The 13,342-nt window shown below is 45.6% G+C and overlaps 1 protein-coding gene across 1 annotated transcript; it reads right to left on the reverse strand.

The window, feature by feature from the left end:
• Nucleotides 1–337: 337 nt before the first annotated feature.
• On the reverse strand, nucleotides 338–7,226 carry LOC142497613 (G1/S-specific cyclin-D1-like). The gene is made up of 5 exons (XM_075605641.1): nucleotides 6,945–7,226; nucleotides 4,884–5,099; nucleotides 3,028–3,187; nucleotides 2,245–2,381; nucleotides 338–1,884 (listed from the first exon to the last, which is right to left on the reverse strand). The coding sequence occupies exons 1-5, from the start codon at nucleotides 7,140–7,142 to the stop codon at nucleotides 1,735–1,737; spliced, it is 861 nt and encodes a 286-aa protein (XP_075461756.1). The 5' UTR covers nucleotides 7,143–7,226; the 3' UTR covers nucleotides 338–1,734.
• Nucleotides 7,227–13,342: the final 6,116 nt, after the last annotated feature.

Consider the following 13,342-nt stretch of genomic DNA (forward strand, 5'->3'; position numbering starts at 1 on the left):
CCAGACATCTGACCTAGTGACCACAGTGGGCATATATTACGTCAACATATACAAACTGATGCATTTCACCCTTATTCTTTAGAGTCAGAACTTTCTCTAAAAATGTAACATTTTGTATATAATCTTCAATTTCTTCCATCCTTGTCCTGGTCCCGTAATAGACATTTGAAAAGAAAAGTACTTAAAGGGGTGATATTTTTCCTTCTGCATATTTGGCACTTATAACCCACAGCATTTGCATCTCCGATGCTGCACACATAATATTTGCATTTTAACAGCATACATATATACTCCACATTTAAAAAAAAAACCCATTAAAACACCTTTTTTTTCCCCTTCAAATTTTATTTATAAAACAGTTTTCAAGCACATAATTATGAATAAAATAAACACCAAGACATTTGTTCTTAAAATAAAGTGCAATATATTAAGAATGATCTTCTTTAAATTAGGACATTCTGTTTTGTAACTACCCAACAGAGAAACGACAAACAAAATAATAAGTAGATGCTTTGTAGCAACTGCAAATCTAGACAGGTATATCGCATTTGCATTAAAAAAAACTGCATCAAAATCTGGAAGCAGGTAAGCAAAAACAACACCCTAAGAAATACCACATTCTGCAGAGGAATCTAAAGAGAGACTTCCATCCGTAGTAAATTTTAGGGGTGCATAACAAATGTTTTTTTTGTGGTTATCATAATCTGAGTGACTGATTGAGTGCCTTTAGCAGATACAAAAAAAGGGAGCTCATTTTATTCTTTAACCTTGTTGCCAGAGATGTTGCAGTGAATAGGCTAAAAGGTCAAACAGACAATTCAGGGGAAAGCCTCAAAATCCATGATTACAGCGTCTTGCAGAATTGGTCTATTGTGAGCATAATTTTCATTAATTGTTCTTTGTACATTATGCAGAATTCAGCCGACTGGTTTTGGTCTTCCGATTTTATGCCGTTATATCAAAGAACATGAAATAAGAATCCAAAATTAGGATTGAATCATGATAATGCTATTGACCTGGAGTTAGATGGCAGGTATAGCAACAATGTAAATATCTATAGCTCAGAGACGTATAATTGGCTCTGTCCTGTTTCATTTTCTGCAGTAACATCCTCTCAACTCACTCAAACATTTCATGCTTCGTTATTGACACCTTTTTCTTTATATTGTCCCCTAGCAAAGGGTCCTTCTGTACATTGCAGAGCGCTGCAGGCCCTTCATAGAGCTAATAATATTAACAAAAACAATTTCAGAAGCAATATTATGTTGCTCGTTAAATTAAGTAAAAGTGAACAATAAAATAATAAATAAATAATAATAATAATAATTAACACTAAAATAATTTAACACAAATCAAGTTTGTCTCTGTTGGGTTTGGTCTCCATTGTTTTTAGCTCATAACTTCTATAGCCCTGAATGCCAGCTTTTTAGAATAAAGTTTACACAATAGGCAGCCACTGAGTCAGTGTCTTGAAGCATCTTTTGTGCAGCCACCATTGGGAGTGCAACATAAAAGTGCTTTGTACCTTAACAGTTTTGGGTAGTGGAGATGGTCCAGGTTTGATGTGCTGGACAACAACTATCCCACCGCACTGCCCAGAGTTATTTAGACTTACAAAAAAGAACCTACAGTAGCATTCCCAGAATGTACAGATGCAGAATCTGTATTACAAGTGATTAGGAATGAGACTCTGGCAGGCAAATACAGTGATAATGGAGGATATGTAGCTGACAGTTACAGATCTATGTCCAACACATCAGTGGGGGTGCTGGAACGCTCCATCTCCTCTACAGACTTGGAATCTGGAACTCTATTTCTTTGAGCTTGTCGAAGGCTGGATTCAAGTGATATCTCTATCTGCTCCTGACACATTCTGAGGACATTCTGAAATGGGAGAAACTGAGTTATAGTGACACGATACATAAGACCATGGTTGTACATGTGTTGCAGATTCAACAAACTTAAATGAGCTTAGTTGCTTCCCTTCCATATGAATATACAATTTGACCAATATTAGAACTTTGAGTTGGTTTCTTATTACGAATGTTTATTCCTTCCTGGTGGGGTAAGTCTAAAATTTAGGACTGAACTTGAACCTTCAGCAAGCTTTACAAGGACAAGGTATATTATTATGTTAAATTCCCATCAACATTGACAGTATGAACAGTAAGGGCTTCTGCTTGCAACACTAGGATTTTCTTGTACGGAAATAGAGAATTTTAAGACACTGATTTCTTTTCTTACCGGGTCACACTGGATGGCATGTGCAAGGTAGTTTGTGATTGCGAAGCTGGAGTATGTTTCAAGCCGGAGACCGATCACTGCAGCTGCTACACTGGCTGCTGCGACCATTGAAGGTGGAAGTGCAATAAAAGTACAATCTGCACAAAGAAGGAATGCAGGAAGACGTCAGGATGCAATAATGCAACTGGGTCATTTCCTATCCAAGACATATGCACGGGAAAGCTTGGTGGTGTAAGGTTTATCTCTGCTTCTTCTGCCTCCATTTTCAGACTATTACATTTGATCAACAACAGAACATTGGAGAGTACTCTTTAGCTTCTATCATACATCTCTGTTAGACATATCGGGTCATATTTACTAAGCTGTCTTCTTCCATAAACTCAATGGGTTGTAAGTAAGGTGTCTTCCAGCACCAGAAGATGTCTTATGGCAGAAGATTACTACGTAAATATGGGCCATTATATCTTATCCTAAACACGTATTAGTCATGTTTTTGTGGCTTCTAATCTTGGGGACCACTTCAATCCTTCCCTGTTTTGGGGGTTTATTTTACACTTGGTATGTCAGGAACAGAAAGTGGTACAAAGCTACTGGGGTTCAAATAAGCAATACCAGCTTTTTCAGAAAGGTAGAGTAGAGCAGGTGGGATGCTGTATTATTTGCTGTAATAATATTTATTATAAGGCAGTGCCGTCTGCAGAGAAGGGGTTACGTGTTACTGTACTGCATCCTTATCATGAACCACCGCCATATCCTCACATGTCCTCAGAGAGAGTCACTCACCGTTGGTGCAGAGTGCTATGAAGGTTTCTGTGTGCTTCCTAATCAGGTACGACTTCTCTGCAGGAATATTTAACAGCTCCAGAAAGTGCGGGAGGAATTCTCGGGGTGTCACTGCCTCTATATCCCACTTTAACGTGTTCAAGACCAGCAGCTCCATAGACTACAACAGAAGAAGGAATGTACAATTTAGCTACTAGAACATGATTGTGTGTGAGCAGGCAGCATCCTTCCATTACATCTCAAAGTTTTTCATTTAGACCAGGGGTCTCCAAGCTATGGCCCGGGGGCCACATCAGGCCCCCCCCCACAAGATTTTATCCGGCGCCCAGCAACTTGAAATATATATATTTTTGCTCATTATATATCATTTCCTAGTGTAAGCCGGGCATCCTTTCTTTGTAATTGTCACATTTCTCTTTTGTTCTGAATCATATCATGCTGATTACCCCCAAAAAGATCCAAATAAAACTTATCCATTCATTTATAAAATATATAAAAAGATATTTTTTTCTTTGGCCCGCGAAAATGTGTCCAATATACGATGTGTCCCTTGTACTGAAAAGTTTGGAGACCACTGATTTAGACCAATGGTGGACAGGCATTAGCAGCGCTTGCACAGATGTAGTAAAAGAGATATATACTCATGCTTATTTAAGCCTCATAGAGGCCCATTGTAGAGCTCATTCAGGACATCTTGTTTCACTATAAACATAGTCAATTCAGAACAAATGGCCAATCGGCACAAAATACATCAGAGGTAACTACTGTACAAATAGGATTGTGTGACTAAATATTGAATGAAGATTAATATATATTTTTAACCCTGATGATGAAGAACAGCTTCAGTAATATGCATGTTTGCTGTGAGCTCCTAACTAGAAGTGCTTACAGCAGGTTCTAGACATACTGTGTGTTATTAACTAAAGTCTCCCAGGTCCAAACTTGGACTAAACTAGTAAAAAAAAAAAAAGTGAAAGTAAAAAAGTTAAATTGCTTTTCTTTGATAAATATGGTGCTGTTTTCCTCACTGGATTTTTTCGCAGTGGTAGTATTTCGTAAACAGACCACACTGTGTTAAAATTTACTGCTGAAAGCTTTGCCTGCACCATGAAGGTACACCCTCCAGTGATCAGAACCGAGCTTTGTTATACTGGGTCAATCACGCATTGCAGGCAAAATAAATAACATCAATGGTAATCAGCTTCCTTATGATGATTCCTTCACCTATAATGTGGAACATGGTTACAGTTTTCGTTAGCTGTGGGAAACTGTGACGGTGAAGTTTTAGTCTGCTCTCCTAATGGTCCAGACAGAAGGTTTAGTGATAACTGCGCTCCAGCGCTAGATCATTTAATTCATATTAGATTAACAACATGGAGTATGGCTAGTGAGATAAATATTGTCTCTGCGGGGCCAAATGATCCCTGAAGATGGGGTAAACAGTGGAGCCCCTATAACTCCTCAATGGGATGGTCCCCCTCTGGACAGAATAAATGAGTTACTCACATGTAGCCTCGTTCCAATGTCCTTGTGAGATGTGCAGCCATGTGATTGCTGGCAAATTGTAGAACGCGGAACTGGCGCACAATCCAATAAAGTGGGTGCCAGGATAAAGGAAGAATTCTTTATTTCTTAATTATCCATAGTACAAACAGAGGTGAGCACTCTCCTACGCGTAGGAGGGTGCTCACCTCCGTTTGTACTATGGATAATTAAGAAATAAAGAATTCTTCCTTTATCCTGGGACCCACTTTATTGGATTGTGCGCCAGTTCCGCGTTCCTCACTCCTAATGGTCCATAAAGTCTTGTGCACTTGGACTGTACATTACTTCAGTGGCTAATGCTCATCACTTACCCGCTGTTCCTTATCTGTGAAGGAGAAGTCAGAATACATGCACAGGGTCTCTGTGGCCATGGGTTGTGTTTCCTTCAATTTGGAGGCCAGAAGGAGGCATGTTGAGCCCAAGAGCTGAAGACGTCTCTTCTCTACCGGTATGAGCGACAGGAACCTATCCAAGCAGTTTACAGCCAGTGGAAAAACCTCTTCACCACACCCCTGATCTTCGCACACCTAGTAGAGGAGCAGGATATTGGAAAAGTTAATCAGAGTTTCCATACTGTGCTAAAGTAACGGGAGGACAGGGAATTGAAGGGCATATATATATACATGCACACACATATAACATTATTGGGGAATTAATAATATAATGATATAAAAAAACATATAATGGGAAAAGACGAGAGGAGAGAGGACTACTATAGAAGCATGAGAAAAGTGATAAACATTTCATTTCATGGGAGAAGAAGCGGCTCAGTAAGTAAAGACACTGCCTGGCACTGAGTTAGCAGGGGAACCTGGTTCAGTTCCCAGTGTCAGCTCCTTGTGACCTTGGGCAAGTTACTTTATCTCCCTGTGCCTCAGGCACCAAAAACCAATAGATTGTAAGCTCTATGGGACAGGGACTGTGCCTGCAAAATGTCTCTGTAAAGCGCTGTGTAAAACTAGCAGCGCTATTCAAGAACAATTATTATTTCTGCAATAATGTTACGTACAATACCAAGATTGTAAACTCCCTGGGACAATGTCCACCATGTCTATTGCACCAGTATATGTTAATAATATTCCTGTTACTCTTCCTGTATGTTTTATTGCCCTTGTCTTTAACACCCTAATAATGATGATCCTAACAATGTATAGATATCAGTGGAAAAGGCTGTTTTTCATCAAAGCTACAGTATCCCAAGCTCTTTTCCCTTCTCCTGGTATATACAGATAAGGACTGTACTTATCAATGTTCCATCCCAGGGTGAAGGAAAGCAGAAAAACAATGTTAGTTATTATCACAACAATCGTTTGTTGGAGTGGATATATTTATCAGACCCTGCTTTTTCTTTCCCAATGTAACAGGCTTTGGATTTAAAGTTGAGTGGCAAACATGTTGCAGTGTATAATCGTGTGATGTATAATGTATACTGTATAATCATGTGATGTATAATGTATACGGTATAATCATGTGATGTATAATGTATACGGTATAATCGTGTGATGTATAATGTATACGGTATATTCGTGTGATCTATAATGTATACGGTATAATCGTGTGATGTATAATGTATACTGTATAATCGTGTGATGTATGCTGTATACTGTATACTCGTGTGATTCGTGGACCAGGCAAAAAAACTCAAGTGCCTTAATTGCACGTCACATGACCCTGTCTATATTGTCATTTTTGCTAAATTCGGGCAAAATGTGCTAACATTTTGAGCACTGTGACTTTCGTAAAAATTTCACAAAACACAAAATGTAAGAGAAATTCATGAACCATTTAGCAAAGCACATTTGAAGACAGTGGCACATCTCTGCTGGGGATGTTGAGTACCACTACTTAAAAAAAATGTATAATGCTAAATCTCTTCTATATCCCCCTCCACCCCCCTGCTTTGCAATGTGTGTATGGTATCTCTGGCTGCAAAGGTGTTAAGAGCATTGTTCTCCCCTGAAATCAAGAACATTACCACAACTATTTTAGTGACACTTTACCCACAAAGTCTACCAGTATTTGTTTTAATAATAAATACTTCTTTAAAAAAAAATGCTCTATACAGAGGCAGTGCTCCACATCTGCTGACTAAAATGTATCTAAGGGACCCTAAAATCTCACCCACTCCTTTAAAAACTTACTGCTCCCCTAAAAGAATGGATAGAGTAGGAAATCCCGTCCCTGCCAGAGATGCTCCCACTGTTTTCCAGTGTAGGGATTAGTCAAAGGTATCACTGATTCAATCAAACGGGAATTAAACATGAACACGCTCAATGGCAAGTCACAAAATAATAACGAATAAGACCCAATGGATTGCATGGGTATCAGTTTTCTTATGTCAAGCACCATCTGTGACTATTAAGGTGTCTTACCTCTAACATCCAGCTGGTCAGCATCTTCCTCATGTAGGGGTGCACCTCCTTCTGTACACACTGGAAGTAAGATGCACAGGGAATGTACTTCTCCTCTGCTGCCAACAGCTTCAACAGCACCCTGCTCTGCAGCAGAACTGGGTCATCCTGGGCTCTCAGTTCTGACTCAGATTCCCAGCACAGCAGCCTGCCTTCCATATCTGTCTTTCTGCTTTGGTGTATCAGAGTTAGAGGGGAGGGGTGTGATCCCTTTAAACTTTCTCAGTGTGTCCCTTTAAACTCAGCCTCAAGCCTCATATACCCTCACCGTTTGTTGCAAGCCCAGTCCCCTCCTCCTGCCTCTCCTCATTGGATAAAATGTATTTGGCTTTACAGCCAATCAACGCGTGCTCACTGGACAGCAAGGGGTGCACCAGTGTCAATTTGGAAATATTAATAAGTTTGGGGTCTCTTTTGGTTTTCCATGCCTCAATATGAAGCAGGTAAGAATAAATAATAATAATAATAAAAAGGCTCAAATATGAAACAAATTAAACCTTTTGTCAAACTAGTACATTACTATAAATGTTATCTTCATAAATATGGCTCATTTAGTTCAATCCATTGACGTAGTTGCAGGCTTGAAATGTTTTGGCTAAGGCATTGAACTAAATGACCCATAATTATGAAGAACAAATATAGGAAAACATAGAGTCATGTATTAAATAATTTGTCATATTGGATATGCATTGGGGCTTCTTTGTTTATTGCAGGATACTTGGTCACTTTCCCAGTGACACGCCAATTGACACACAAATATATAAATGTATAATATTGTGGGTCTGGGTTTTGAGCTTGCTAAGATTGTGTTTGTCTAATTGTAAGTCCTAATAGGGCAAAATATTCAACGACTTGCAGGCTCCCCTGGCAAGAAAAGGGTTAAACCCAAATGTTAGTGTAAAAAGGAAAATCAGAAAAGTAAATCTTGTTGTTCAAATTGTTACTTTATGATATACGTTATATCCATATGTCTTATGTCTTGCTTTCTACACAAAGATACATTACAAATAGGTTTTTTTTTCTACTATGCAATCTCTTGTTAATACAGTAAACATAAAAAAAGTACTCTTGACTATAAACATATCAATAAATGATTTGCAAAGTCTTCAATCCTGCCGTTTTACAAAAGTCCAATGTCAGCGCTCAGTGAGTTTCTATAATTCCCAGTGATATTTACAAGCATTAGAATCTCATAAACTTCAATGGAGTCTCACTGATCAAAAATAAGTCATTTTCTACTAAAACTAAATGTTCTGGGTCGGAAACCCTAAATGTCACTGATTTACATCTCAATATGTTTGAAATAATATGAAATAGGGAAATGACCATAAATTGACCATGTGTGTATATATGTATGTATGTATGTACTGTATATATATATATCAAATAAAAAAAATGAATAGACGACACCGTTCTGTGGCTAACTAAATGCTTTTATTTGTGCGAGCTTTCGAGATACACTGATCTCTTCTTCCAGCGGTGTTACAATGGATAAAGCAAGAAAGGGTTTTACTTAAAAACAGTGCATACTGGAATGTGATCTGTGATTGAAGCCTATTCCTCCCCCCCTGTGCTGTATGCGATTTATGACTTAAGGTTTTAAATGGTCCCTGAATGTTAGTGTTGTAAGAGTGTGTGTGTGTGTGTGTGTGTGTGTGTGTGTGTGTGTGTGTGTGTGTGTGTGTGTGTGTGTGTGTGTGTGTGTGTGTGTGTGTGTGTGTGTGTGTGTGTGTGTGTGTGTGTGTGTGTGTGTATCCAGCACATATAACATTTTGACTGTCACCCTGTTCTTTGATCTAAAAGGAGTGCCGTAGCATACCTGTGCTATATATATATTATATACACCAGTATGTACATTTTCACGTGTTTCAGTTTTTTCCTGACTTCAAACCAATTGTTTCCAGATGTTACGGTGTTTCACACCCTGACTGACTTTATAATTCACTGACTTATGAAGGGGTAGAATATGGTCAAAGATCTGGTGCAAGTCTCTTGGGACCCTTGGAAAGCTGAGATAATCTATGTACAGCGCTGGAAAAATATATATAAGAAAATATTATTATTGTTATCTGCAAAAAACATCTAAAAAGAGATGAAACCAGCAACTACCCCTCTGACACCAGGAATCCCAGCATGAGATCATTAGCACTGTTTAAACAAACTGAATATTTGTGTGTCTAACAACAGGGTGGTTTATGCAGTGAGATGGTTTGTAACGTGCAATCATTATACCCTACCCCCTATAATTCATGTAATGTGTAATCATTGTACCCCACCCCCTATTATTCACGCTTTGGCAATACTGAAATGCTCTTTTGTCATGCCAATAAACCTTATTTGATTTGATTTTGGTTTGTGCCCAGCACGAAATCAGCAGAAGTTGGTGGGAAGTGGATGAAGGGAACTGACCAGTCACAGAGAGCACATCTCCTAGTTTAGAGAACAAGGTCACTGCTTTGATTTGGCTTCTGCCTGAATATCTGCAGCTCTTCCAGTAATAAGGATAAAGGACTTTTTTTTAACACAAGGCAGTTAGCTGACATCCTGTCTAGACCTCTAGTAACGGCAAGTCAATTTATTTGGAAAAGCGGTGTGGTGGCTGCGGAGTTTGGGTATAAAATGAATAACACTGTGCCTGATTTTACAAGAGTTTATGGGGGTTATTCAGTATACTGCGATAGTGCCAGTCGGGACACTATAGAGCGGGAAAACTACCATTCACTTCAATGGGACTTTCCGTCCAATAGAGCCCCAATTTGTTAAATAAAGGGGAGAAAGTTATTTGGACCCTATTTTCCACAAGTTTCTATACGTAGCATTTGAAAGCATTTAGTCATGTAACACCTCAGCTACCATCTAAATAGCTGTTTCACAATTATTTAGTAGATTTGCAAAAGCCTACGGAAAAGATCAGATACCCCAGAAAAAGCTACATCAATATTTTTACATCATGGAAAACTAGTACATTAGACAAGAAAAGTCATTTTTTTGGAGGGGATCAGCTACATGGTGGTATTTATATATCCAACAAATATTTCCGTCCATAAACTTTTGATTTCATTTATATAAAGGCATCTCAAGAATCAAGACAAACGCCTACCATTTTCTGCAACAGGAATATTGATACCACACTTCAACTAATTAAATGTTAAATTACTAACGTATAGGGACATATTTACTAAGCTGTCTTTTGCCACAATGCATCTTCTGGTGGTTGAAGACCATTGACAGCCCATTCAAGTCAATAGGCTGTAAAGGGTCTTATGGCAGAAGACTGCTTGGTTAATATATGGCAAGAAAGAAAAGTAAAGGTGCACTCTCTGGGTACTGCAGCAGGAAGCGCCTCGGGTGCTCGCCCAGCTCCCTGCAGCAGGAAGCGCCTCGGGTGCACGCCCAGCTCCCTGCAGCAGGAAGCGCATCGGGTGCACACCCAGCTCCCTGCAGCAGGAAACGCCTCGGGTGCACGCCCAGCTCCCTGCAGCAAGAAGCGCCTCGGGTGCACGCCCAGCTCCCTGCAGCAAGAAGCGCCTCGGGTGCACGACCAGCTCCCTGCAGCAGGAAGCGCCTCGGGTGCACGCCCAGCTCCCTGCAGCAGGAAGCGCATCGGGTGCACGCCCAGCTCCCTGCAGCAGGAAGCGCCTCGGGTGCACGCCCAGCTCCCTGCAGCAGGAAGCGCCTCGGGTGCACGCCCAGCTCCCTGCAGCAGGAAGCGCCTCGGGTGCACGCCCAGCTCCCTGCAGCAGGAAGCGCATCGGGTGCACGCCAAGCTCCCTGCAGCAGGAAGCGCATCGGGTGCACGCCCAGCTCCCTGCAGCAAGAAGCGCCTCGGGTGCACGCCCAGCTCCCTGCAGCAAGAAGCGCCTCGGGTGCACGCCAAGCTCCCTGCAGCAGGAAGCGCATCGGGTGCACGCCAAGCTCCCTGCAGCAGGAAGCGCATCGGGTGCACGCCAAGCTCCCTGCAGCAGGAAGCGCATCGGGTGCACGCCCAGCTCCCTGCAGCAAGAAGCGCCTCGGGTGCACGCCCAGCTCCCTGCAGCAAGAAGCGCCTCGGGTGCACGACCAGCTCCCTGCAGCAGGAAGCGCCTCGGGTGCACGCCCAGCTCCCTGCAGCAGGAAGCGCATCGGGTGCACGCCCAGCTCCCTGCAGCAGGAAGCGCCTCGGGTGCACGCCCAGCTCCCTGCAGCAGGAAGCGCATCGGGTGCACGCCAAGCTCCCTGCAGCAGGAAGCGCATCGGGTGCACGCCCAGCTACCTGCAGCAGGAAGCGCATCGGGTGCACGCCCAGCTCCCTGCAGCAGGAAGCGCATCGGGTGCACGCCCAGCTCCCTGCAGCAGGAAGCGCCTCGGGTGCACGCCCAGCTCCCTGCAGCAGGAAGCGCATCGGGTGCACGCCAAGCTCCCTGCAGCAGGAAGCGCATCGGGTGCACGCCCAGCTCCCTGCAGCAAGAAGCGCCTCGGGTGCACACCCAGCTCCCTGCAGCAAGAAGCGCCTCGGGTGCACGCCCAGCTCCCTGCAGCAAGAAGCGCATCAGGTGCACGCCCAGTTCCCTGCAGCAGGAAGCGCATTGGGTGCACGCCCAGCTCCCTGCAGCAGGAAGCGCATCGGGTGCACGCCCAGCTCCCTGCAGCAAGAAGCGCCTCGGGTGCACACCCAGCTCCCTGCAGCAAGAAGCGCCTCGGGTGCACGCCCAGCTCCCTGCAGCAAGAAGCGCATCAGGTGCACGCCCAGTTCCCTGCAGCAGGAAGCGCATTGGGTGCACGCCCAGTTCCCTGCAGCAGGAAGCGCATTGGGTGCACGCCCAGCTCCCTGCAGCAAGAAGCGTCTCGGGTGCACACCCAGCTCCCTGCAGCAAGAAGCGCTCGGGTGCACGACCAGCTCCCTGCAGCAGGAAGCGCCTCGGGTGCACACCCAGCTCCCTGCAGCAAGAAGCGCCTCGGGTGCACGACCAGCTCCCTGCAGCAGGAAGCGCATCGGGTGCACGCCCAGCTCCCTGCAGCAGGAAGCGCATCGGGTGCACGCCCAGCTCACTGCAGCAGGAAGCGCCTCGGGTGCACGCCCAGCTCACTGCAGCAGGAAGCGCCTCGGGTGGACGCCCAGCTCACTGCAGCAGGAAGCGCCTCGGGTGCACGCCCAGCTCCCTGCAGCAGGAAGCGCCTCGGGTACACGCCCAGCTCCCTGCAGCAGGAAGCGCCTCAGGTGCACGCCCAGCTCCCTGCAGCAGGAAGCGCATCGGGTGCACACCCAGCTCCCTGCAGCAGGAAGCGCCTCGGGTGCACGCCCAGCTCCCTGCAGCAGGAAGCGCATCGGGTGCACGCCAAGCTCCCTGCAGCAGGAAGCGCATCGGGTGCACGCCCAGCTCCCTGCAGCAAGAAGCGCCTCGGGTGCACGCCCAGCTCCTTGCAGCAGGAAGCGCATCGGGTGCACGCCCAGCTCCCTGCAGCAAGAAGCGCCTCGGGTGCACGCCCAGCTCCCTGCAGCAGGAAGCGCATCGGGTGCACGCCCAGCTCCCTGCAGCAGGAAGCGCATCGGGTGCACGCCCAGCTCCCTGCAGCAGGAAGCGCATCGGGTGCACGCCCAGCTCCCTGCAGCAGGAAGCGCATCGGGTGCACGCCCAGCTCCCTGCAGCAGGAAGTGCATCGGGTGCACGCCAGGCTCCCTGCAGCAGGAAGCGCATCGGGTGCACGCCCAGCTCCCTGCAGCAGAAAGCGCCTCGGGTGCACGCCCAGCTCCCTGCAGCAGGAAGCGCCTCGGGTGCACACCCAGCTCCCTGCAGCAGGAAGTGCCTCGGGTGCACGCCCAGCTCCCTGCAGCAGGAAGCGCATCGGGTGCACGCCCAGCTCCCTGCAGCAGGAAGCACCTCGGGTGCACGCCCAGCTCCCTGCAGCAGGAAGCGCATCGGGTGCACGCCCAGCTCCCTGCAGCAGAAAGCGCCTCAGGTGCACGCCCAGCTCCCTGCAGCAGGAAGCGCCTCGGGTGCACACCCAGCTCCCTGCAGCAGGAAGCACCTCGGGTGCACGCCAAGCTCCCTGCAGCAGGAAGCGCATCGGGTGCACGCCCAGCTCCCTGCAGCAGGAAGCGCCTCGGGTGCACGCCCAGCTCCCTGCAGCAGGAAGCGCCTCGGGTGCACGCCCAGCTCCCTGCAGCAGGAAGCGCATCGGGTGCACGCCCAGCTCCCTGCAGCAGGAAGCGCCTCGGGTGCACACCCAGCTCCTTGCTGCAGGAAGCGCCTCGGGTGCACGCCCAGCTCCCTGCAGCAGGAAGCGCCTCGGGTGCACGCCCAGCTCCCTGCAGCAGGAAGCGCATCGGGTGCACGCCCAGCTCCCTGCAGCAGGAAGCGCATCGGGTGCACGCCCAGCTC

Source organism: Ascaphus truei, chromosome 6 (assembly GCF_040206685.1).
Source record: "Ascaphus truei isolate aAscTru1 chromosome 6, aAscTru1.hap1, whole genome shotgun sequence".
Lineage (NCBI taxonomy): Eukaryota > Metazoa > Chordata > Amphibia > Anura > Ascaphidae > Ascaphus > Ascaphus truei.